The sequence below is a fragment of the Anabas testudineus genome, chromosome 4, assembly GCF_900324465.2.
Source record: "Anabas testudineus chromosome 4, fAnaTes1.2, whole genome shotgun sequence".
NCBI classification, from domain to species: Eukaryota; Metazoa; Chordata; class Actinopteri; order Anabantiformes; family Anabantidae; genus Anabas; species Anabas testudineus.
Window position 1 is genome coordinate 19,302,480 of NC_046613.1, and position 25,945 is coordinate 19,328,424.

At 41.3% G+C, this 25,945-nt stretch overlaps 4 protein-coding genes across 4 annotated transcripts; 2 read left to right on the plus strand and 2 right to left on the minus strand.

Moving 5' to 3' along the window:
* Positions 1 to 2,133: 2,133 nt before the first annotated feature.
* insl5a (insulin-like 5a) lies at positions 2,134 to 3,520 on the minus strand. Its single transcript, XM_026346315.1, has 2 exons — positions 3,349 to 3,520; positions 2,134 to 2,279 (listed from the first exon to the last, which is right to left on the minus strand). The coding sequence occupies exons 1-2, from the start codon at positions 3,518 to 3,520 to the stop codon at positions 2,134 to 2,136; spliced, it is 318 nt and encodes a 105-aa protein (XP_026202100.1).
* Positions 3,521 to 8,355: 4,835 nt separating this feature from the next.
* On the plus strand, positions 8,356 to 11,338 carry pars2 (prolyl-tRNA synthetase 2, mitochondrial). Its single transcript, XM_026346310.1, has 4 exons — positions 8,356 to 8,495; positions 9,242 to 9,583; positions 9,999 to 10,244; positions 10,328 to 11,338. Exons 2-4 carry the CDS (start codon positions 9,260 to 9,262, stop codon positions 11,207 to 11,209), a joined length of 1,452 nt encoding a protein of 483 aa, XP_026202095.1. The 5' UTR covers positions 8,356 to 8,495; positions 9,242 to 9,259; the 3' UTR covers positions 11,210 to 11,338.
* A 286-nt stretch (positions 11,339 to 11,624) lies between these two features.
* ttc4 (tetratricopeptide repeat domain 4) lies at positions 11,625 to 18,095 on the plus strand. Its single transcript, XM_026346311.1, has 10 exons — positions 11,625 to 11,901; positions 12,068 to 12,185; positions 12,271 to 12,432; positions 12,572 to 12,649; positions 12,827 to 12,951; positions 13,042 to 13,128; positions 13,322 to 13,563; positions 13,638 to 13,722; positions 13,962 to 14,044; positions 17,812 to 18,095. Exons 1-10 carry the CDS (start codon positions 11,791 to 11,793, stop codon positions 17,909 to 17,911), a joined length of 1,191 nt encoding a protein of 396 aa, XP_026202096.1. The 5' UTR covers positions 11,625 to 11,790; the 3' UTR covers positions 17,912 to 18,095.
* A 95-nt stretch (positions 18,096 to 18,190) lies between these two features.
* LOC113152845 (cornifelin homolog A-like) lies at positions 18,191 to 20,651 on the minus strand. The gene is made up of 5 exons (XM_026346312.1): positions 20,593 to 20,651; positions 19,303 to 19,326; positions 18,878 to 18,946; positions 18,568 to 18,755; positions 18,191 to 18,486 (listed from the first exon to the last, which is right to left on the minus strand). The coding sequence occupies exons 3-5, from the start codon at positions 18,933 to 18,935 to the stop codon at positions 18,307 to 18,309; spliced, it is 426 nt and encodes a 141-aa protein (XP_026202097.1). The 5' UTR covers positions 18,936 to 18,946; positions 19,303 to 19,326; positions 20,593 to 20,651; the 3' UTR covers positions 18,191 to 18,306.
* Positions 20,652 to 25,945: the final 5,294 nt, after the last annotated feature.

Consider the following 25,945-nt stretch of genomic DNA (forward strand, 5'->3'; position numbering starts at 1 on the left):
CACTCACACACTTTAATAATTATCACTTCAGCTTTGATCATATTTATATTTCGCCTATTTCCATTTCTTATTACGTGGTACCTAAACTCCCTGATTGTATCTTGAGCACATCCCTGATTATCCTACCAGCGCTTGAATCCATGGCTTTATTTTTTTGCATAATTGTAATGGTCTCTGTGAGATGACATGAGTTCAATGAGGTTGTGGCGCATAGTAAAGTTGACCAAAATGCTTTTTTTTTTTTCTTTTCTAGGTTTTCTTTTGTATTTTATGTGCGTGTACCCTAGAATGGTCAGTCCTCAGTGAAGGAGAATAAGCTAAATATTTTTAAAATGCATAAACAAAACAAAAAGTTATATTGTTTAATGTGGGGGAAAAAAACACTGTGCTGATGATGTTGAACTTCCTGAATGCTCTGACACTCAACGTGAAGAACAAAAAGTGTGTGTGTGTGTGTGTGTGTGTGTGTGAAGTGTAGCCGAGGATCTCTGTACTGTACTCTGTCTTCATTCGGCTAAATGCAACCAATCAGTTCTTTCAGAGATGTTGTAAAAGCAGCGTAGACTGGATTTAGAATTAGAGGACTATTGATCTGACATCAGTCCACCTACTAATTAATGAAGTACTCTTCAATTGGCATCATTTGTTAGACAGGTGATTATTTGACGAGTGGAAAATACCTGATCTAGACCACGCAGGTATAATTCAGATCTTTTTCCTGACCAGTGTGCAGAACTCATCTAAGAGAACACTGAGGTGTTATTGTACATGGTTGGTGCCATTTAGCTTGTGGTAATACATCCAGTCATGTACGTTTTTCATCTATTTGACCGAGTGGATCAGCTGCCTGACAGTTGTTGCCTTCTGGGTAAATTCAGAAGCTATCAGTACAACAGTCACTAGAGCATTATCTACAGAGGCCCACCGTACACATCCCATCTGTTTTAAGTTACAGCTACTGATTACAACTCTTTCAGCTTCAAAGGCAAAACAAAAGTCAGTCTCTGTCTGTTTGTTTGCATCTTCTTATTTGAAAAATGGAACCAAACGTATTTACTTCATCTCTGTGGTGAGTTTGTCCTGCAGTAATTCATTATTGCATGCAGAGCATGCAGTAAAAGGTGGTGCATCTATCTGATGATGGATCGTACTGAAATGGCGTGTTGTTCTGAGTGTCAGTTACCTGTATTAATGTTGAGAAGAGAGCAGGGAGTGTGTTTATGTGTGCTATAAGCCAGGATGCTTTTTGGTTCTGTACCGTTAACCTCAAACTCATGTGCAAGCTGTTTGTACAGTACATAACAATGCTAAGATCAACTGAGAAACTTAGTTTGCTTCTTTCCAAAACCAATAAAAGTTATAACTGGATCCTCTGTTTGCAGTGTTCTTTGTCCTACATTTAGCATTTATCTTGTTGGCGAATGCAGGACTTTGTCCTGCTTTATATATATTAGGAAAGATTAGGATATGTATGATTAAGGGAATTTGGATGTACCGAGTGACATGCAGCAAAGGTCCCCGCTCATGGTCTGTGCATTAACCCCTATGTCAGTGATTCCCAACCTCTCTCGCTTTTTTTTTTCTGTTGTTTAATTTACTACTACAAACACCTCACAGTATACCAGGCCTGTGCAAGAACATTTATTTCACAAAAATAGCAAAATGATATGAAGCTCAGGTTTATAAATACATAAAAGCAGACATGGAAATCGTACAGACCTTCAACACTGTGGATACTAGCTACATATAGCAGATAAACTCAGACTGAGATTATCTGCTCTTTCTTTGCACTGCTGAACCTATTTAATTTGAAACACTGACCTCACCTTTTGTATCTATTCTCATAGATTCATTCATAATATAATTTATATGTTCCGATGGTTGCACGTATCAGCTCGGGTACAGAAATATGTTCATAGATGCTCACATGAACAAACAACTTATTTCAAAACTAAAAACAAACGTATCAAACAATTAGCTAAATGCCAGCTGCAGGTTTAAGCAGTGTTATACACACAGTGGCGATCATCTTTTAAAACTTGATTCTGATTTGCAATCTGTTAAGCCACTTGGGAGAAAACAGTCATTTTGGTCACACGAATGAATAAAAGAGAAGAAGAGAGGAGGTGGTTCTCAGCAGAGGAAGGTGAGGTCGCTCTTCCTGCAGCCCACCTGGCAGCACACGGTGGTCAGCATGTTACTGTCTCGTCTGGTTAACTGGGAGCCCGAGCTGATGCTGCTGAAGCTCTCCAAGCTGCTCTGCTCCCCTGTGGACAAACCTGGAACAACACAACGCAAAACTGAGTACAGAACATGTTCAGCATTGGTATAATTTGGTCCATTAACCAGGTTCATAGACACATTTCTCTGCAAATATCAATTTGTCCCAGTTGTTTCCAGTAGTGTAAACAAAGAAGAAATGTTTTCAGATCAGTCTTCTGTAATTCATGTCCATGTTTCCATTTAATAAGGAAACTCTAAACGACCGTACAGATAAACCCACTGTTATTTGTCTTCTACGGTGTCACTTTACTCTTTCTAATCAGCACAACCGATAGGCTAACCGAGTTTGTTTGTGTGTGACAGACGGTAAGAGAGAGGCTGTCCAGCATGTAATCAAGATACGTAGCCTCTGGCCTATTAAAGCATGAACAGCAGACAACATGTCTGCAAGGGCACCTGTCTGCCTGCACACCCACAGTCCTGCAGTCTCTAAATTAATAGCATACAGTAAGAAATGCATGGCAGTCTGGTTAAATGGAGAGTTACAGACGAACTTTCAAACAAATGTTTGCCATTTAATTTAACAGAAAATGTTAATTTACGCAGTGTCAGCAGCTTAGTGAGTTCATTTGATGTCAGAAAAGGTAACAAAGAAATAGGCTACTAGGACTTCTTAAGAACCACAAAGACTATTGTGAAAGAACAGTTTCCCTTGGAGTATTAAGGTGTAATGAATAATAATAAAATCTTATCAACCTAAAATTATTTTATTATTATTTATTATTTTAGCTAAATAAATGTCAGACATTCAACAACATCAAATCAGAATCGGCTGTACAACCTTTAACCCCTGATGAGTAGCAGCCCAGTCTTTACAATTCCTGTGTGTCTGAGATGCTATTTCATATTTTAAAAGTTCCCGAAAGTCTGCAAAGATTCTGATTGGCACGCTACATTTTGGGAAAATAGCTTAGCTTCAGTGTTGTCACCATGGAATAAATTCTAAAGCAAATGCAAAAGTTTTTCCCTGTAGTTGCTTGTTCATAGGTACATTTTATAGAAGAAAACACTGGTTCAACACAGTCACTCCTGGACAAAGACTAGAATTGGAATATTTAGACTCACCATCGATGTCTGACTCCGTGAGGAATCTCCTCCAGCGAGAGCCTCCGCAGGTGTAAACGACGGCCCTCAGGAACTCTCGACCGCACAGCTTCACTGCCTTCATCTCTGCTCTCACCTGGACCACGCACACCATCGCCCACAAGAGCAGAGGCAAAACCACCAGAGCCCGCATGTTGGATATGCTGGATGCTGTTTCTGTTCTAACCCCAAGTTGTTGTTGTCTGTCTTCGAGTCCCTTTCTGTCTTGCTTCGAGTCTTTTGGAGGCTGCAGCACAGTGGACCAGTTGTTGATCCAGTGCTTGTGCCTCCTTTCATTATATACCATCCACCTTTCAGTTCATCAATGCAGAGCGTCTCTCCACCTCCTTCTAACTGGTCTTCAGCCCATCCCAATCACACACACACACACACACAACCATCACTCTGTCATGACTATGATAGACTGATGTTTATGTTTCCCGTCGTCCCCTCCGTGACCACTTTGAGCCATTTAAGAGAGAGCAACGTCCATCAGCCCTTTACAACCATCAGCTGTCAATCACATTAGATGAGGAGCACTACTGTCAGCCTCCCTGTGAGTATTTAAAGCTATGATTGCACCAATCTTCCCTACAGTGCACGGCTAATTAAGTGATGCAAAGTGATTCCCCCCTGAAGTCAAACAGATGTTCCATGTGTTTACAGCTCTTGATGGCCTGACTGCGTTTCACTTTACAGCAGTTTGGGCCATGTGAGAGGAAAAAAAGTCAATGTTGACAGCTCATCATGCAGGTTATTACGGCGCTGCTGATGGTGCAGCGTGATACTCAACCGGACATTATAGTTCATGGTGGAGGTCCATGAAGTTGTATTCTCTTTTGTTCGACATGACAATCACAATACACAAAAATAGAATATATATGATATTTACAACATCCCTATACTGTTTTCCAGATTAGCCTTTACATACAGATTTGGAGATTGAAGAACTTCTCCATCATTTGGTATTTTTAGCAGCTGAGACCGATGATATTCTGTATTTTTAATGATTATGTATGAATTAAATCCTGAAAATAAAATAATAAAAAATTGATTGATTTGTTAGTACTGTTTAAAATGATATAAGCTGACCTTTACTAGCTTGCTGGGTCTTGTTGTATGCACAGGCATCATAATAAAAAATAAATAATTCATTGTCAGCCGATTCAGCTTAATGATAACTCCTCTGCTGACAACTCCACGATAATAATAAGCTCTGTATTATTATTAATAATTGAGGACCTTTATTTGGAAATGTTTCGTCAACCACGTTCGTGCCCTTTTTCTTTTCTTTCATTATTTCCTCATCCTGAGTTTATCATGCAGCATCAACAGACACAGGTTTATTAATTTAGCCTGACTATGCTGCTTGTTTGCTTTGATTATAATCCTGCTCTGGCTCCAAAACACTTTCATTCGAATTTCTCGGTGAACCATAAAACCAACAGAGAGACCGACAAGGGTCTTTAATAGAAACCGTCTGAAAAACACTAATGCTTCATGAAACCTCGGTCTTTTAAAGGCTAAAACACAAATCGGAGGTGTTGTGTGATGATTAAACCCTGATGACAGAAACAGAAATCTAGCAGCATTTCTTTGTGTTCACCATTTTCCTGCAGCGTCTGTGTGTGTGTACTGACGGCCGTAATCAGAACTGTTTTCACCAAGCACAGTCACATACACTACACTACACACTAAAGTAAAAGTGCCACTGTGTCCTAAGCCCTTGAGCAACATTTGTTTAGAATTGAAGCAGGAAAAGTGTTTCTGCGATTTAACAGAAGCGTGACAGAAATATGTGATTCTCACAAACTGAGTAGCAGCTGCAGCAAAAGCAGCAAAGGTTTCCTCCCATCGTGGGGGGAAGTTATTAACTTCTATTAAATTACAAAGCTCCTACATGTTTTCCATTTCAGTCTCACAAATAGCTGGAGGCACAACTGGCCTGAATGAAACATGATGATTTGAAGGTCAGTAACTCTACTGAAACATGGCAAGAATGTCTCAGGTATTTCTAGATTTTTGTCCGCTTATTATGTTAATAGGGGGACAAAATATTAGAAACACCTGTTGATGTAATGCAGACCGCCAACACTGGTGGGCCTAGCATTATGGTGAGTGAGTGTAAACACAATAAGCTAAAAGCTAAATTTCTCAAAGAGGAATCAGATATCTGGAAATTATACAACTAAGAAAACCCTGTAATATAAAGAACAGCAGGAGAACCTAATGAAGGTCGTATCAATATAACTACAGGAAATGTTTTACTGAAGCTCATAAAGGTCAAAGGCTGCTCTCGAAAATCACTATAATGCATCATTAAACTTTAACTGTTTACTTTTGTACGTTATGTTTTCAACAAATCTTATTCACACTGGTAGACGATCTTGCAGGGTCAGGGGTTACTTTGGCAATAGGTTGAAACAAACATTTTGTTCCACTTTGTGATAGTTTTGTGTCTCTTCCTGTTCGTCAACATGATGCTTGCAGATAAACCTGTCCTAAGGGGATTGTTCATATCTCGCTGAGACGTTCAGTCGTCCATTGTTCTGGGAACTGGATCTTACAACCAGAGCCACTGGATAAATGGATGGAACAGGCACAAACCTAATGGGTCTCTGGTAATACATCAGTGTAGACGTGCATCTTCAGTCTATCTGAAACCTGCAGGGTTAACGATGTCCTCCACCTGAAGGACAAGAGACCGAGACACTCAGCTGTGTTTGCCATGCGAGCCGACCATCAGGTGCCTATGTGTCATTGACTGACTGAGGGAATAATGGTTTAAAATTGCTGGCATAAAATGCTATAAAGCCGGCAAACGTGCATTAAGACAGACTGCAGTACAGTATAATGTCAACAAAAGACGAAGATTATATGGGGTAGTATAGTACACTCAATAAAAACTCATCAATTGTACCAAAACAGTATATTTTACTCAACAGTGACAAATGGAAAGTGTCACCTGTTTTGTTTAAAACTGTTTCTGCTTTATGGAAAATAAAAGTTGTATTTTTCTGCTTTTCCACAATATTCTCCTGTTTGTTTTCTCGCCTTGTGCCTCTTTGTGGACGTGATTTACTCTGTGGGTATTAGAGAAAAGTTCAAGTTTACAGTTTAAACCTGAGGTCAACTTATTTCTCACTTTAATTAATTTTGCTTTTATTTTTTATCTTCATTTGCCCATCACTGCTGCTGACTAAGACACAGACACATCATTATTAGTAGTTTATGTGGCTGTGTTAAAAAAAATATAGCCAACAGTTATAATATGATTTAAGTCTCCAAATGGCCAATTTGGTCACCGCCCAGACAAAATCTTGGGTAAACAAGGCAGAAAGCTCCATCTTAGTGCTCTCTTCACCAAATCGTGTCCTGTATTTGTCCACTTCTGTGGCCGTGACTCTTCTGCAAGAACACCTACTGTCACACTGTTTTGTTTTTTTGTTTCCTCTTTAAGTTTAGTTTATAATCCTGGTGGTTTTATAGTAAGTGTTAAGTGTGTTAATCCGTAAAGTTCGAGAACAGAAACCTTTTTATTTTGGGGTATGCTATTTTGTCCTGTGAATAAAAGTGTGGGTGCTGGAACGTTTTGTCTGGTTTATCTTTTAGAGTATTACCTTCACATGTGACAGTCAGGTGGACACTGAGAACCTGCAAGGACACGGCAAAGAAACACAACCAAGCCTTGAAACACAACATATCTAAAGTGAAGAATAGTTTCCAAACAATCATTTAAATACAAAAGCAGACCTCTGGAGTGACAGGTTCCAAACCTATCATACTGTATTAAACGTTAGTGCTGATGTGAAATTAGTACGTAGCACGTGAGTACCAAAACCAAATGACTCATTAAATGTGTTTTTGAGCCATTGAGCTTTCATCCATTTCCCCTTCCTTGCATCTAGACACATCCTGTTTTCAGTTCAATAAAGTCTAAATCCAGAATTTACAGAACGAGGAAAAATTTCATGTGATAAAAAATTGCTTTGATATAATATAGTGTGACATCGGAGTGAAGGAAATCAGCAGAAAGAGTTTTACACTGAGCTTTATTTCACTAGCTGATAACGAAAAAATGTGACAAGTGCAAAACACTTTTAGCAACTGAACTTTCAAGTTCAGCTCTTTCTTACTGACAGTAACAAGCTGAGGCCAGTACGAACATCTTTATTAACCAAAATGCTTCCCCACCAGCACGCAGTTCAAACAGCAAACAGTTTTGCTGTGGAAATGTTTAATTCGCCAAATGGTACACACCTATAAAAAGCTGAAAATGGTTCTAAACCTGCACCAATCTTATCCAGTACAAAACACCAGAGGTCAGGAGACAATTATAGCTGTTACAGCTACAGTGGTCCAATTAAAGAGTAAATAATAGAGATGTTTTTAAGTTTGTTTTTATCTCTTCCTGTGTCTCTCTTTAGGAGACATAATAAAAAATATATCTTTTATTCATTTGAAAGCTTCTCAGTATGTGTCCATTTCACTCACTCAATTCACCCAAACAGGAGCTGTATGCTTTTCCTCTGCCTCCATGTTGGCTCCCACACAGAGATGCCACAGTGACGCTCCTGACTCCTCAGACCTCACTTCTATCACATGATCTGTTAACTAAACATTATTTTAACATGATTCATTAATACACAACATTAAAAAAAAATAGACACATCACAACTAAATATATGTATAAACAGACTCAGAGTGACCAAAAACAGATGGAAAACAAACTGATGGGGGGTGGGGGACTAAAGGCAGACACACAAATACATGTAGACTAGAATATGATCATGAATAACCTGTCCTGTCTGTGACTATTGTCTCATAACTGATTCCTAAATCAACAATAAACATCAGTGAAGTATTGCTGACATTTTAATAACTTGGTGGTGCTCATAGTTGGGGAATATTTGAAGAAACAATTTACTTTAAACCTCTAAAAAGAGAAATGTGCACTTCCTCCTCCGAGCCTGCAGGGGGCGACGAGCTTGTAGTTGTGGAGCTAATGAGGAAAGGCAGCATGTTGTAGGGACCTTGAGCAGTTTGTCAACTTAGTAAAAATCCCACTCTTTGCTTATTTATTTACATAATCTAGTCGGAACAGAGGGAATGTAGCTGTCGATCCGACGGTGAGTTGTTTATCACTGCTACGCATGTTCTTGTTGTTGTGTGCAAACCGAGGAAGCTAACTCAGCTAGCTAAGCTAACTCAGCTAGCTAAGCTAACTCAGCTAGCTAAGCTAACTCAGCTAGCTAAGCTAACTCAGCTAGCTAAGCTGTCACCTGTCAGTGAAATCTATTCTACATTATTACACATCGCACGCTTATTCATTAATCTGTTAGTTTAGTGCATCTACGGCCTAAACAAACCATCTAATAGATTAGGAGATTTCCTTGTTGCTACAGCCTTGACTTCACCTGTTCTGTTCTAGTGTAGCTGATTATTATTATTTAATGTCACACACATAACACTTGCTGCAGATTATTCACTTTGTCTGTTAAAATACCCAATAAACTATGATGATTTCGGCGTGCTGTCAAGATATTTCTCTCTGAAATCTAAAAGTAAGCTTCAATGACTTTTATTGGCAAATCAGTTTAATGCAAAGAGTCTGTATTTACAGTCTTTTCTTTATTACTGTGAGCTGAATATCATCACATGTGATTGATTCTCGCCTTTTCAGTGCTTGAAGTTGATCACAACTAGTGGGTTTTTCTGCTTGTTCACTTACTTTTTGGCGACAGACTAGCAAGTGTCCTCAGACACAGAGACTACTATAGTCTGTAGTGACTGATGCATGATTTCCAATAAATCTCTGTTACATGAGTCATTGTTTCAGCTCTAACTCATTTGTCATATATATTCTCTGAAATAGGGGACATCTTGATCTACCATGGAGCCTGTAAAGCCTTGGGTTTGGTTGAGAGTTTTCCAGCATCTCCACAGAGCCTCATTACTTCCCAGGAGGAGCCATTCAGGCTGTGCCGAGCACGTCACCGCTCCTGTCTCCAGCCACTCCAGACATATCAGACCCACACTCTTGGTTTCCCGACTCTACCAGCCGTCAAACTTGCGTGATGTGGGCCAGGACACCCGGCTGCAAGGAGAAATGACTTGCAAAAGCCAGAGGCTCATGCAACAGGCCGGCCTCATTCACCCATCCAATCCAGGGTGCTACTACTACCTTCCTACCGCTGTCCGCTCCATGGAGAAGCTGGTGAGATGACTTCTTATTTTGTAATTGGAAAAATAAAAGTAAGTAACATCTGGTTGTGCCAGGTTCACAAAAATAAAAATTCTTCTGACACGAGAATATGACTTTACAACATAAAAAATATTAGAAAGAGAAAACAAAGTGATTCAAAGACAAATTATATTGTAATCTATACAGTCCAGTATCATACAACCCCCACCTAGATCCAAAATAACCCTTAATTAAAACATTTATAACAGTCTTATTCACAAACTATTGTAGTTATCCATAAGCTTAAATTAGAGCCAAGGTTACGAAGCTTTTTGGCTGTAACCTGAAACAAAGCAACTATCTATGACCTCTTGTAATGTATAACATAAGGGGGGCTAATAATCTTGATGATTCTGATTCAGTTGCTGCTTTGCTCTGTGATCGTTAGGTGAGAGTGATTGATCAGGAGATGCAGGGCATTGGGGGACAGAAGCTGGACATGCCCAGTTTGTGCTCAGCTGTTCTCTGGAAAACTAGTGAGCGCTGGGATTTAATGGGAAAGGAGCTGTTCCGTCTGAAAGACCGCCATGGAGTTGACTACTGCTTAGGTCCCACACATGAGGAGGCGGTGACGACTCTTGTTGCTCACCAGGTGAATCTCTCCTACAGACAGCTCCCTCTGCTTCTTTATCAGGTACGATCTATCCAGTTGTAACACATGTATTTACTTGTAATAAGCTGCAGTTTTACATATTCACATTATTTTGTATACAACAGATCACAAGGAAATTCAGAGATGAACCGAAGCCAAAGTTTGGTCTTCTTCGCGGAAGGGAGTTCTACATGAAAGACATGTACTCGTTTGATGTCAGTGAAGAAGCCGCTTACCAGACCTACGAATCTGTGTGCCAAGCTTACACTCGGCTGTTCACCCGGCTCGGCCTGCATTGCGTTCAAGTGCAGGCAGACACAGGAAACATTGGCGGTAAACTTTCCCATGAGTTCCAGCTTCCCGCAGACATCGGTGAGGACAGGCTTCTGAAATGTGAGAACTGCTCCTTCTCTGCTAATGTAGAGACCATAGCATCAGACAGAAACGACTGCCCTCAGTGTGAAACAGGCAGACTGGTAGAGTCAAAGGGTATTGAGGTAGGACACACCTTTTACCTGGGGAAGAAGTACTCTCATGTATTCAGTGCCACCTTCAGCAGTGCTCAAAACAAGCCTAGCATTGCTGAAATGGGCTGCTACGGTCTTGGAGTAACACGTATTCTCGCTGCAGCCATTGAGGTAATGTCAACAGAGGAGGGGATTCGCTGGCCCGGGCTTCTCGCCCCTTACCAGGTTTGTATTTTATCTCCTAAGAAGGGCAGCAAGGTGGACGAGGCGACAGTCATAGCTGAGGACCTTGTTCACACTTTGGGAGAGACTTTGCCTCAGTTGAGAGGTGAGGTTGTTCTCGATGATCGCACACAGATGACGATTGGAAAGAGGCTGAAGGACGCCAGCATACTGGGCTACCCGTATGTTATTGTTGTAGGGCAGAGCACTTTAGAGGAGATACCCAGGTTTGAGGTGATCTGTCAGCAGACGGGAGAGACAGTGTTTCTTAATAAAGATGGACTGTTAGATCTACTGGGAAAAGTCGAAACTGTGTGAAGAACAACTGAATGTGGGAGGAAATGTCTTTGTGTATGTTGTACAACAAGCTTATGATACATTAAATGAGGTGAATGGAAAAAGAACCTTTAATAATTTGTCTTATGTCATTAAAAAAACTGGAAGTTTCTGGTTGGTTCTGCAGTTTATTTTATGATTGTCATGACAAAAGTGTAAAACACTGGTGCTGTTAGAATACTGAATCTCCACACATTATTTAGAGTTCTAAAATCTATGCATCACATTTATTTACATATACGTTGTGTGTAAAACCTTAATCTGCAGATCTTAAATAATAATTTTTATTATAATACTTTGCCTTAAAAATAAGAATAAAGCACAGTTGTCTAATCACGTATCGTTCAGAGGGAAGTGAACGCATCACTCATCTGTTTCCACACGGACCTTTATTAACGTTGCACTGCCGACGCACATGTGTAAACAAGGAGCTCGGCAACTTGTAGATTCAGATTAACTGTAGTAAAACCAATAGGCTGGTGTCAATAATCCCATGATATAATATATTTCTGTAAGATTGTTAAATAAAAAATCGGTGGTTGAAAAATACATTTTGATCGAAAATGGCGTCTTCAACGGAGCAAATTGACAGCGACGATGGCATGGACGAGTTCATGGATAAATTCAAGACTGAGAGATATAAAAATGCCTTTTCTGAAGATCGTTGGGAGGAGGTATTAATAACATGCAGCTTTCAACATCAAGCAGAGAGATATTTCTACCTAACAGAGCTGTTCACTGAGATTTTCTTGTTGTTAGCTAGCAAGCTAACGTACCTGATGTTACGGAGGTCAATGTTGTGTCCACTTCAGTGACTCTTTTGTTTTTTACTTCATCCAGGAGTTTAATAAAGTACCAATGTTCATGAAAACAGCCCCTGAAGAGATTGACCCTAAAAAATACCCAGAACTGGCTTGTCTCCAGGCCATTATCCATGATGAAGACAGGCCTCCGGAGGGTACGTGGACCACAGCTTTAGTCCCTGAATCAGCTGAAGAACATGTTGTTTAATGATGTTTTCAATGAACCTTGTTCCTTTTCAGAGCAAGCACGAAGCCTGAAAGATGAGGGAAATGCCTTTTTCAAAGAGAAGAACTACCAGAAGGCCATACTTTCATATACAGCAGGTTTGAAAAAGAAATGCAGAGACCAGGACCTCAACGTTGTTCTTCTCACCAACAGAGCTGCAGCACACTTTTATCTGGGTAAACACTTCTCTGGTGTTAATTTGATAGATTTACAGTGATTTCTTTCTTATTTCTAACTTATTATAAGACATTAGTGTGTTTCTAGTCCTGTTAAGTGATGGTGGAATTGGTGAATTCACTCACACATGTCACACAGGTAACATGCGATCTGCACTGAATGATGCTGCATCAGCAAAGAAGATCAAACCAGACCACCTTAAAGCCTTGATCAGAGGTGTGTAACAGAGTTGGTCAATGTTAGTGATACTAAAATGAGTAGTAAAATAATCGTTGCATATTATCATTAAGGTGATTTCTTTTTAATTTTTTATCAGATAATGTTTAAGTATGTGGTTATGAACATACATTCATCCACATGCACCAGACTAATACCTTGTACATGTTTCTGCAGGAGCTCAGTGTTGTATAGAACTGCGTATCTTTTCGGAGGCAGTCAAGTGGTGTGACGAGGGTCTCAAGGCCCACCCTACAGAGAAGAAGCTGCAGGAGCTGAGAGCTACTGCAGATAAGCACAAGGTATAATGGCCTGAGTGCATTGGTGGTATTTGTCTGTATTTTGGTGAAACTAATTCTAGTCAAACATTAAGCCATGATTATTTTCTTTAGAGAGCCACAGAGAGAGACGCTAGAAAAGCCAAGGCCAAAGAAAAGAAGTTGCATGGTGAGAACGAAGCTCTTCTGGCTGCTATAAAGGTAAGAATCCTTTTTTAAAACTAAGAGGATAATTCAACTGGCTCTTGGTCAGATAAGCATCTAACCTGTGAAAGTTCTATTGTGAATTTCAGTTTGAAAATCACTATTCTACCTGAATCAGTGTTATTGTAAATCAGTATTTCCTTACTGTAATAAGTGTATGGTAACATGGTGTACTGTGCATTTCCTTCAGGATCGAGGCATCAAGCTCCTCCAGTCTACGAAGCCTCGTCAGCACGGCTCAGACAGTGAGGATGAAGATGAAGGCTCCTCAGCAGCGATAGCACAGCTGAGCCTGCACGGCCTTAGCTCTCAAGAGGCCACGGGGGCTCAGGTCTTCCTGGACCAGCAGGGCTCTCTGCACTGGCCTGTGCTCTTCCTTTATCCTGAACACCAGCAAAGTGATTTCATCTCAGCCTTCTGTGAGAGCAACTGGTAAGCTGATCCTGATCCTTACTGTGGTTTCTGTTTGTGAATTTCTGCTTCACAGTCATGGTTTTGTTTCTCAGTTTCATAGATCACCTCACCGTTATGTTTGGAGAAGAACTTCCACCTTGGGACACAGACAAAAAATACATCCCACAGAATATGCAGGTTTGTGTTTTGTTCTATCGCTACAACATCTGGTGAAGATTATATGATATTATAATGTGTGTGTGTATATATGTATATGTATATATGTATGTGTGTGTATATATATATATATTACAGTACTATATTTTATTTTTGTTATAGTAAAAAGTAAATGTTAAAGGGAGTTATATCAATAAATGAAATGACAATGTTACATTTTTAATCCTAAATAATCACATTTGACTTTTTATACCTTCTAGCTGTACTTTGAAGATGAAGAGAAGGAGGTGCTTTACCAAGTGAATCTAGAAATGTCACTTTTGCAAGTGTTGCAGCATAAAAGGTACATCCACTAAGATTAAGTGTGATTTTTATTTTGATTTAAGCGATGACCTCTGCCGATTGTTCGTTTTGATTAGCCGGCAAGTGTCCAACAGCTTCTAAGGCTTCTTCTTTTTTATGTCTTACGAGGCATACAATAAGTAGCAATTTTAAGTAATGTCAGTGCTTATGTGCTTAATTTGTTTTGCTGAATTATTATTATGTTATTATATTATTATTTTAGGTTTCAGCAGCCATTCAAAAATTACATAATAATCTCATGAGAAACATGTAAACTACATGTTTAATACATCCTGCTTTCATCCGGAGTTTGGGAACTCTTTAAACAGGCAAGAAATTAAAAACGTCATTAGTTTACTGACGTATTTAATTTGATGATATGCTTCTGGCAGGACGCTGTTGTATAAAAAAAAAAGTAATGATGTATAAGTTGTTGTTGTATTATAGAGTCCATCCATCCATCCATCCATTTTCTTCCGCTTATCCGGGGCCGGGTCGCGGGGGGAGCAGCTTTAGCAGAGATGCCCAGACTTCCCTCTCCCTAGACACCTCCTCCAGCTCTTCCGGGGGGACACCGAGGCGTTCCCAGGCCAGCCGAGAGACATAGTCCCTCCACCGTGTCCTGGGTCTTCCCCGGGGCCTCCTCCCGGTGGGACAGGACCGGAAAACCTCCCCTACGAGGCGTCCCGGGGGCATCCGAAACAGATGCCCAAGCCACCTCAACTGGCCCCTCTCGATGCAGAGGAGCAGCGGCTCTACTCCGAGCTCCTCCCGGGTGACTGAGCTCCTCACCCTGTCTCTAAGGGTGCGCCCAGCCACTCTGCGGAGGAAACTCATTTCGGCCGCTTGTATCCGCGACCTTGTCCTTTCGGTCATGACCCAAAGCTCATGACCATAGGTGAGGGTAGGGACGTAGACTGACCGGTAAATCGAGAGCTTTGCCTTTCGGCTCAGCTCCTTTTTCACCACGACGGACCGGTACACCGACCGCATTACTGCTGCCGATGCACCAATCCGTCTGTCAATCTCACGCTCCCTATTTCCCTCACTCGTGAACAAGACCCCAAGATACTTAAACTCCTCCACTTGAGGGAGGATCTCCCCCCCAACCTGGAGGGTGCAAGCCACCTTTTTCCGGTTGAGAACCATGGCCTCGGACTTGGAGGTGCTGATTCTCATCCCAGCCCCTTCACACTCGGCTGCAAACCGCCCCAGTGCCTGCTGGAGGTCCCGGTCTGATGAAGCCAACAGGACAACATCATCTGCAAAAAGCAGAGATGAAATCCTGTGATTCCCAAACCGGATTCCCTCCGACCCCTGGCTGCGCCTAGAAATCCTGTCCATAAAAGTAATGAACAGGATCGGTGACAAAGGGCAGCCCTGTCGGAGTCCAACATACACCGGGAACAAGTCTGACTTACTACCGGCAATGCGAACCAAGCTCCTACTCCGGTCATACAAGGACCGAATGGCCCTTAACAAAGGGTCCCGAATCCCGTATTCCCGGAGTACCCCCCACAGGATGCCACGAGGGACACGGTCAAACGCCTTCTCCAAGTCTACAAAACACATGTAGACTGGATGAGCGAACTCCCATGAACCCTCGAGCACCCTAGCAAGAGTATGGAGCTGGTCCAGTGTTCCACGGCCAGGACGAAAACCGCATTGTTCCTCCTGGATCCGAGGTTCGACTAGCGGCCTAACTCTCCTCTCCAGCACTCTGGAATAGACTTTCCCAGGGAGGCTGAGGAGTGTGATCCCCCTATAGTTGGAACACACCCTCCGGTCCCCCTTTTTAAAAAGAGGAACCACCACCCCGATCTGCCAGTCCAGAGGTACTGTCCCCGATCTCCACGCGATGCTGCAAAGGCGTGTCAGCCAAGACAGCCCTACAACATCCAGAGACTTAAGGTACTCGGGGCGAATTTCATCCACCCCTGGTGCCTTGCCACCGAGGAGCTTACTGACTACCTCGGTGACTTCGACCAGGGAAATGGACGAATCAACCTCCGAGTCCCCAGCCTCTGCTTCCTCAACAGAAGGCGTGACGACGGGGTTGAGGAGATCCTCAAAGTATTCCTTCCACCGTCCTACAACGTCCCCAGTCGAAGTCAGCAACTCCCCACCTCCACTGTAAACAGTGTTGGCGGGAAACTGCTTTCCCCTTCTGAGGCGCCGGACGGTTTGCCAGAATTTCCTTGAGGCAGACCGATAGTCCTCCTCCATGGCCTCGCCGAACTTTTCCCAGGTCCGAGTTTTTGCCTCTGCGACCGCGCGGGCTGCGGCACGTTTGGCCTGCCGATACCCATCAGCTGCATCAGGAGTCCCACAGGCCAACCAGGCCTGATAAGACTCCTTCTTCAGCTTGACGGCTTCCCTTACTTCCGGTGTCCACCACCGGGTTCGGGGATTGCCGCCACGACAGGCACCAGAGACCCTACGGCCACAGCTCCGAACAGCCGCATTGACAATAGAGGTGGAAAACATGGTCCACTCGGACTCAATGTCTCCAGACTCCCTCGGGACCTGATTGTAGCTCTCCCGGAGGTGGGAGTTGAAGACCTCTCTGACAGAGGGTTCCACGAGACGTTCCCAACAGACCCTCACAATACGTTTGGGTCTGCCAGGTCTATCCCGCTCCCTCCTCCGCCATCGGATCCAACTTACCACCAGGTGGTGATCAGTTGACAGCTCAGCCCCTCTCTTCACCCGAGTGTCCAAGACATATGGTCGGAGGTCAGATGACACAACCACAAAGTCGATCATAGACCTCCGACCTAGGGTGTCCTGGTGCCACGTGCACTGATGGACACCCTTATGCTTGAACATGGTGTTCGTTATGGACAAGCTGTGACTAGCACAGAAGTCCAATAACAAAACACCACTCGGGTTCAGATCCGGGAGGCCGTTCCTCCCAATCACGCCCCTCCAGGTATCACTGTCATTGCCCACGTGGGCGTTGAAATCCCCCAATAGGACGACAGAGTCCCCAGTCGGAGCACCTTCCAGTACCCCTTCCAGAGACCCTATGAAAGCTGGGTACTCTACACCGCTATTTGGCCCGTAGGCACAAACAACGGTGAGAGACCTATCCCCTACCCGAAGGCGCAGGGAAACAACTCTCTCGTCCACCGGGGAAAACTCCAACACATGGCAGCTGAGCTGGGGGGCTATAAGCAAGCCCACCCCTGCCCGCCGCCTCTCACCATGGGCAACTCCAGAGTAGAAGAGAGTCCAACCTCTCTCAAGGAGTTGTGTTCCAGAGCCCAGACTGTGTGTGGAAGTGAGCCCGACTATCTCTAGCCGGTACCGCTCAACCTCCAGCACAAGTTCAGGCTCCTTTCCACCCAGTGAGGTGACATTCCATGTCCCAATTGCCAGATTCTTTGTCCAGGGATTGGGTTGTCGAGGCACCTCCACACGGCTGCCACCCAATCCACACTGCACCGACCCCTTATGCGCCTTCCTGCGGGTGGTGGGCCTACGGGAAGGCGGTCCCACGTCGCTCCTTCGGGCTGCGCCCGGCCGGGTCCCGTGGGAGAGATCCCAGCCACCAGGCGCTCGTCTACGTGCCCCAACCCCAGGCCTGGCTCCAGGGTGGGGCCCCGGTGACGCCAATCCGGGCGACGTATCCGACCTTGATCTTTCACTCGTCATAAGGGGTTTATGAAAGGTTGTGAAATGCACAACTAGATGTTTTTATCAGTTAACTTCATCATGTAAAAAAAAAAAAAAGCTGTTTCACATGTTTTTGTTTTCTTTTAACAGGTTTTTTGTCAAAGCAGGAAGTCCCAGCTTCATCGTTTTGGTCAATGGCTCATCGTTCTGCAAACAGTTTTTAACAGGAAAGAAAATTCAAGGATTGTAAAAACTTTGTAAAAACCATTAATACACAAGCTTCTGTTTTCAACCTGAAAAGACTGATTTGTTCCTGAATAACCATGGAACCATGGCAAATAAATGCATGTCTACTGTGCAAAAGAGCTTGGTGCACTGTACAACACCTTATATCAGCGAAACTAACTATAAAACATACATATGTTTTTACAAATGCTTTGGAGTTCAAGGTGTTTTTGTTTGAATATAAAATTGAACTAATAATAGATATAAGAAAGTTATGTTAGTTCCTGTATGTTGGGCTATGTGTATGTGGGGCTCCATAGATTAGTATAAAGATATATAGAATATATTTTGAAGGACACAACAAGCAGCAAAGTCAGTTAAACTATTATAAATTTCTTTATTGAGATGAAACTGAGCGAATTAATGCACGACAACAACTTGTTGTTGCATCGCAGGCTGCATCATCACTGGCGCAGGCTGGGTGTTGGCAACTTTGACGACGTTTGGATGTTTTTTGCGATGTTTTAACTCACGGTGCATCTGACACCAGGAGCAACACCCACAGAAACAGGAAGTTGCAATGTCCTTACAGACAGAACCCTGAGGAGAACCAAAAAAAATATATGTGAATCTATAAATACACATGTGAAATGTGTAAATTTTTATATGTGCATGCCATACCTTGATGCCGTATTTGTTTCGCATGGCGACCCTCATAGACAGCCCTGCAGGAGGAGCACACAGAGGTATCCCACAAGCTGCAAATGCAGCAGGGCTCAGTAGGTCGCATAGTGGGAGACAGCGGTTCTCTCCAAATTGTGCTGCAACTGTGCACGCAAGACAAGGGCAGCACCAGAAACCATAGCAACCTAAAAATCACACAACAGAGAGGTTCAATCTATCTCAAGCGATTCAGTATGACTAGAAAAGGCTCTGCAAATTAAAATACCAAATAAAACACATTGGTTAAATTTGTGATATGGACTCTTACAGGTACTCGCGCTCTTACAGCAGTCACAGAGACCACTGCTCCACTTGCCACTTGCCATTGGATGTTGAGCTTTAGATACAGACAGTGAACAACACACTTTGTTACTGCACAGAAATCACAAACCTATGTTCAAAAAATATTTTTATGTTACTTATGAAACGTGAAGTTTTTCATGAGAACCTTATATTGTACAGTATGTCTTCCTTCTTAATTCCACACAATATTTGAACCAGTGACAACTTGACTTACATCAGTTGTTTTGTAGATCAATTGTAAAAATAATCAGTAGATTTATTTATAGTAAAAACAAGTTACAGCTTCTCATAAAACGTAATGTCTACACATGAATCCATCAGTTATAATTATCTAATAATTAAATATGACAGAAGAAGGAAATGTGGAAAATGGTTTTTCCATCTACTCACTTAATAATGCTGCAAAACCTGAATCTGTTGACAAAGAGAAACGAAATGAGTACACACAGTGACTAGTATGACCATTCTAGTTTATCCACTGGTTTCAATGGATTTTTGTTACAGAGGAAAATATTGTGGTGTTTCTGTTTTTTCAGACGACACCTGTCAGTCATAGCCAGCATTAAATGTTTCCCAGGCTGACACCTGCTGACCACCTCGTGTTAATGTTAATATATGATAATATAGAACAAATACACTGCTCGTCTAAAAAGTCAAACACTCCACCACCACCTATAGCTTTGATTACAGCACATGTTCACAGGGACATTGTTTCAATAAGCTTCTGCAATGTTACATTTATTCCCAGAGCTGCATTAATATTGATGATGGGAGAGTCAGACCAAAAAGTGTCCTCCAGCACATCCCAAAGATTCTCACTGGGGTTAAGGTCTAGACTCTGTGGTGGCCAATCCATGTGTGAAAATGATGTGTCATGTTCCCTGAACTACTTTTACAATTCTTTTCTACAATTTGAGCCTGATGAATCCTGACATTGTCATTAGAATAACCTGGTCATTCAGTATATTCAGGTATGTTAATAGCACTGCCCCCACGGGCATTGGCACTAGGCATGATGGGTGCATCTCTTCTTACCCTGATGCACCCATCACTCTGGAACAGGGTAAATCTGATCTGACCCTTCTGAAACAGATGAACGACCACAGGATCAGTGTCTTCAGATATGGGTGTTTAAAAAATGAGAAGCTACTTACTGCATCAATTAGGGTTAAATAACTTGATGGCAGCTGAAACATAATCATCCATGCAGTAATTACCTATTTGTCAAACTAAAGTGTTTTGTTTTTGGATGGGCAGTGTGTCTTCAGTAAAACTACTGAATATTTCTGAAATTATAATATTAAAAGTAAAATGTATAAAACATAATGTGTAGATTTTATATAAATTTGCAACACATGATGCCTGCATGGGATTTAATTTGATTTTTTAATGTTTTAATAAAAAATGTCAAGAGCACTTACAATACATTTATCTTGTAGTTATAGAGTTAAACTGTCTTAGACCTGTAACATTATTCAGTATACAATCAAAACAATTTAACAGAACTTTGAGAACAGTCAATCCCTCTGTTGCTGTACGGTTAAAAACTGAAAACAAGCTGTGAAGCTATGTAATATACAATAAGTGTCAATTAGTAATTTTGCTTTAAGTAAGTCCACTTTTTTGAATTTTGTAAATGTTTAGAATCTATAATTTGAACTAGTAACTTTAAGATCATACCTGAATATGATGGGAGTCTTGTCGTCTCTTGTCTCTCTCTGTGAAATTGTCTATTCTGAGAGGAGGGATTTTATACAGGAGTTCAGTAACACCCGTAACAGCAAGCAATGCTGCAGAACCTGAATTTAGACACACAGAGACCAGTGCAGTGAAAAACACGAACAGTTCTTCAAGAATTAATTATCCTGGTACTTTAACAAATGTCCCTTGGAATGTATCATCATTGTTTAAGCACGAGGAACTAATAATAAAACCTGATAGGACCTGTAGCTGTGATCAGGCTGTGGCGTCATCAACTAATGGACAGTATTCACAGTATCATCCTGTGTCCACTGATGATCCTTAATATGTGTCTACTAGATCGGGCCACCCAACCAAACTGAGCGATAGAGAGAGAAGGCCTTTAGTCAGGGAGGTGACCAAGAACCCGCTGGTCACTCTGAAAGGGCGGAGATGTCTGGATGAAACCAGGTATCCTCAGCACCTGACGATCTCCATCCAACCTGATGGAGCTTGAGAGATACTGTGAAGAATAATAGGATAAACTACCCAAAAATAGTTGTGCCAAGCTTGTAGCATCATCTTATTAAAAAGGACTTGAGGCTGTAGTTTGTACTAACGGTGCTTCAACAAAGTTTTGAGCAAAGATTGTAAATGCATATGTACATGTGAGCTTTTTCATTTTTTATGTTTAATAATAATAAAATATTGAACAAACTTGTTTTACTTTAACATAATGGGGTATTTTTGTAATATTTTGAGGAAACAATGAATTAAATCAATTTTGAAATAAGGCTGTAACAACAATAATAAAGTTAAGCACTGTAAATACTTTCTGGATGCACTGGATGGTGATTCAGGCTTTACGTTTAGCAAGGGGGGCCAGTTTCTACTGGAAGCCTTAGCGATTGATTGATTGATTGATTGATTGATTGATTAATTGATTGATTGATTGATTGATTGATTGATTGATTGATTGATTGATTGATTGATTGATTGATTGATTCATTCATTCATTCATTCATTCATTCATTAATTCATTCATTCATTCATTCATTCATTGATCATTTCTTCTGTTCTGCAGGGTAAGAGTAAGGGTGATCTTACCATTACACAATCCAGCCACATATTAAGTCCTGGCTGTATGCTGGCTTTGTATTATTGAAGTAACAAACTCCTTACAGTGGCATAACGTTGTTTTACAGGGAAAAACCTACCAGCACTGGACAGGTTGTGAAAACAGTTGTCTTTGAAGTACACAGATAAAAAATTTATGAAAATCAATCCCCATGGGAGAATTGTTGGTGAACAGCTGCACATTGATGATGGCTCCACCAGAAGACAGGGTTAAGTCAATTAAATTGACCCACTGAAATCTGGCACTGACACCAGTGGGTCACTGTATTATTTTATTTTATTTTATTTTTTTGTGTTAACAAGCATTACATTATGAAAATGGTGTCAGTTGTCAAGTCAAATGTTAAGGTGAAATGCACCTGAAAGGTCAGTATGATTTCTAGGAATCTTGAGTATTAAATTTAAATCTAAGCAGGGAGTGAAATGAAAGCAAAAGTATTTGTAGGTATTTCTATAGCAGGACATTCATGTGTGTGAATTTTCTAAATAACTTCCTTCAAAATACAGTATACGGAAGAGTGTAAACTTTGACAACATGCAGATGTCCCTTAAAAATGCTGCAGAACGCCACCTGTAGAACCTGAGTTTATAAACAGAGACCAGTGAAAAACCCTTCAGAAATGAATTTACTCCGGTGTTATAGCGACTGTGCTTTGGGAATGTACATCATACGTTTTATTTTAATGTCTTCAAAAAAGCAATCCATGAAGTTTAAATTCCTCATTTAACCGTGAAAAACATGCAGACTGTTGAGTGTTAATTGTTAGGCTGGAATGACAAGTTCTTCAGTTGTGACAGAACGGAAGGAAATGTCAGTAATAATTGCAAGTGGAGTGGGAGTATGTAAATTTTAGGGGAAATGCTGTGAGTTGAATGAAGAAGTGAACTGATGCATAGAGGAGTGACTGAGATATTATCTGAGCTGCAGTTTCGGGTGAGAATGAGGTCCAGGTGGCTGCCAATCATTCTTTTTTATGAAAAATCACTGGGCTTCAGTTTTGTATGTTTTGTTTACCTTGATACCACATCTGTGCCGAATCGCAGCCCTCATGGATAAAACTGCAGGAGGCACACGTTGTGGCCGGGCTTAACATGGCACATAATGGGAGACAACGGTTCTCTCCAAATTTTCCTGACACTGTGCAAGCCAGGAAACATAGTGGCATAAAATCTAAGATGTTTTCTATGACTGAAGGAGAAAATACATTTTTTATAAATAAAGTTATATATAAAGTTATAAATACAGTTAGTAAGATCCATTCTGCTTTATCAGTGATGTCTGTATAAAGACACATTTATGGGATCGAGACCTATTAACCATAACCATAGGTTATTTCTGCTGGATGTCAAGCCTCTCCGTCTGCAACAAATCAGGAATAAATCACATTGCAATTGTGTGCCTAAATGTTTATTTAAGCAAAAGCTGGTTTTACTTTATTTCATTGTGTTAACAAAGACGCTTTCTATGAATTTAAATTCTTCATTTAACCGTGAAAAATGTGCAGCTGCAAGTTTTAAGCGTTAAGCTGGAATGACGAGTTCTTCAGTTATGACAGAACGGAAGGAAATGTCAGTAAAAATAAATGACATCTTGTGCAACTTGGGCTAAAACAGTGACGCAATCTCTACATGCTGTAAAAATGAAACCAAAAGTAGCTGGTAAGTATTTCAGTTGTATCTCCATTAGGACATTCATGTGTGGGAAATTTTAACAAACAGCTGCTTTTAAAATAAATAAATAATTTACAGAATAGTGGAAATAACTGCTACACAGGTGAAATATCAGTGTGAACTCCTCTGGCTGTCAAAGAGTTTTGTCACTTTAAAGTGACCCCATAGTATTTTGGGGTATATTTGCTGGGAGAACTGTTGTTGTCCTTTTTTATTTAGAAGACCACCTCCTCTCTGAGTCCCCTCAGATATTGAATATATAGATCTCAGTAATCGAGAGAATAGAAAATGCTGTGTTCTGCACAGTGTTTCAGCTGTATCGATTTTCTACTCTAAATTAGTAGAAGAATACCAATGGTACCAAGTACTGTTTGACCTTTAACTATGAATCAGTACATCTACAACTGGAACTATAGCTAAAGATCAAATGGGGACTTGTCTTTTAATTATTACAGTAATTATGACATAATTATCATGGTAGTCATTATTTTTTCATTCATCACACTCTGACGTTACTGGAAGAGAAGAATGTGAAATAGTTACATGTGTGAGTTTCAGTGAATACCTACATACACACATACCAGGTTTTGTCATTAGAGTAGCAAAACAAAACTGTGTCATCTGAATCTCATTTCCTCCTAAATATAAAACTGTGCAGCCCTTAGAGACAGCGCTGCAGGAGGAGCCCACAGAGGTGTCCCACAGGCTGCTACTGCAGCAGGGTTCAGCAGGTCGCATAGTGGGAGACAGTGGTTCTCTTCAAATTGTGCACGCAAGGCAAGGGCCAAACCAGAAACTGTGGCAACCTATAAAACACACACAGAGGGGTTTAAAACACCAAACGAATAAAAACACATTGGTAGAATTTGTGGTATGGATTTTACACGTCGCAGAGACCACTGTTCCAGTCTGTCAAGGATTTTTCCATTCATTTCCATTCACATATCCAGTCGTCATTCCAGAAGTTTATTCAGATGTGTTGTGATCGTTTTCTTTGTTAAATATTTTTCTGCCGTTGTTATGGTGACTGTAAGGGACCAAGCAGCCAGGCAAGAGGAAATACAGGTAGATTGTCAAAAAAGGAATTTATTTATCCAAAAATGTGAGGGAAAAATGACACAAAATATTTAAGAAGTCTTAGGGCCCATAAAAGAGGTCAACAAAATAAACCACATATAACAAAATAGACTAGACAAACCTAACTTCAACTGAATAAACAGACTAACAAAAACCAACTGACCTCCCTAAAGGAACACACGAGGGAACATATATAATGGCTGATCAGACCATTTAACACACACACACACACACACACACACACACACACACACCCAGGGGGTAACTACAAACAACTAGTACTAACAAAACCCACTAACATAACAGTAAGTCTTTTCAGTTGTAAATAATTAAACAATTAATCAAAAGCAACTCCCTCAAAGGACTAATATTAACATAGACCAACATAGTATACAACATGCCAACCTAAATCCCCCTCACAGGTGGTAGGCTATGGTACAGTCCAATTAGTTTCTTCCTGTATAAAACAGGTCTGTATTCAGGGCCGCATCCTTTACCCTCAGCCTGAGAAGATGACCAGCAGCAGCAGCAGCAGCAGCAGCAGCAGCAGCAACAGCAACTAGCCTTGGCCACCTCTGCACTGGCAACTCAAAATAACAAAAATCAACACAGGCAAAAATTATCAAACATAGGATGACAGTACAGAAGATAACTAAATGTGCGCGCTACAAATAGAAACTAATGTACTGGCAAACAAACTAAATAAAGTGTATTAAATAAACTTTGACTGTTGTCTTGCTTTACATTCTACAGGTATGAACTTAATCTTTCTATATGTATAAACTGAATATGATGGTTAAAGTATATAAATCTAAACCAATACCTGAAGTTACCCACAGTTCAATTGTGTGGCAGCAAGTGCGGCCATCACATTCCCCTCCCCTTCAGAGTCTTCGCTGGGAAAGCGAGAAAGATAGTCTGCAGTGGCATTGCTCTTGCCGGGAATGTGCTTCACTGTGAACCGGAATGGCTGCAGAGCCAAGTACCACCGGGTAATCCGTCCATTGGTATATTTCATCCTCTCCAGCCATTGTAATGCCTTATGGTCGGTCTCCAGCGTAAACTCCCTCCCAAGGAGGTAATATTTGAAGGAATCCAGGGCCCACTTGATTGCCAAAGCTTCCTTCTCCACGGTTGAATAGCGAGCCTCCCTGGGGAGCAACTTGCGGCTGATGTAAGCAACAGGATGTTGATCTTCTGGTGGTCCCTGTAAAAGCACAGCTCCAATACCCCTTTCCGAGGCATCTGTTTGCAAAACAAAATCTTTCTCAAAATCTGGACTGTGTAGAACTGGGCTCTTACTCAGGGATTGCTGGATGTCCTGAAAAGCCGTTACTGCTTCTGCTGTCCACTGCACCTGGTTTGGGCAACGTGAGCCAGTCATATCAGTTAGCAGTGCAGCCCTGGCAGAGAAGTTTGGTATGAAGCGATGATAGAAACCTGCCATCCCAAGGAAAGACCTGAGCTG

Coding starts and splice junctions, on each gene's coding strand:
- insl5a (XM_026346315.1), bottom strand. CDS start 3,520: ATGCGGGCTCTGGTGGTTTTGCCTCTGCTCTTGTGGGCGATGGTGTGC. Junction 2,280..3,348: donor CACGGAGTCAGACATCGATG/GTGAGTCTAAAT, acceptor GTGTTGTTCCAG/GTTTGTCCACAGGGGAGCAG.
- pars2 (XM_026346310.1), top strand. CDS start 9,260: ATGGAGCCTGTAAAGCCTTGGGTTTGGTTGAGAGTTTTCCAGCATCTC. Junction 9,584..9,998: donor TCCGCTCCATGGAGAAGCTG/GTGAGATGACTT, acceptor TGTGATCGTTAG/GTGAGAGTGATTGATCAGGA. Junction 10,245..10,327: donor TCCCTCTGCTTCTTTATCAG/GTACGATCTATC, acceptor TGTATACAACAG/ATCACAAGGAAATTCAGAGA.
- ttc4 (XM_026346311.1), top strand. CDS start 11,791: ATGGCGTCTTCAACGGAGCAAATTGACAGCGACGATGGCATGGACGAG. Junction 12,952..13,041: donor CTACTGCAGATAAGCACAAG/GTATAATGGCCT, acceptor TATTTTCTTTAG/AGAGCCACAGAGAGAGACGC. Junction 14,045..17,811: donor CAAGTGTTGCAGCATAAAAG/GTACATCCACTA, acceptor TTCTTTTAACAG/GTTTTTTGTCAAAGCAGGAA.
- LOC113152845 (XM_026346312.1), bottom strand. CDS start 18,935: ATGGCAAGTGGCAAGTGGAGCAGTGGTCTCTGTGACTGCTGTAAGAGC. Junction 18,756..18,877: donor CTGTAAGAGCGCGAGTACCT/GTAAGAGTCCAT, acceptor TGTGATTTTTAG/GTTGCTATGGTTTCTGGTGC. Junction 18,487..18,567: donor GAAACAAATACGGCATCAAG/GTATGGCATGCA, acceptor GGTTCTCCTCAG/GGTTCTGTCTGTAAGGACAT.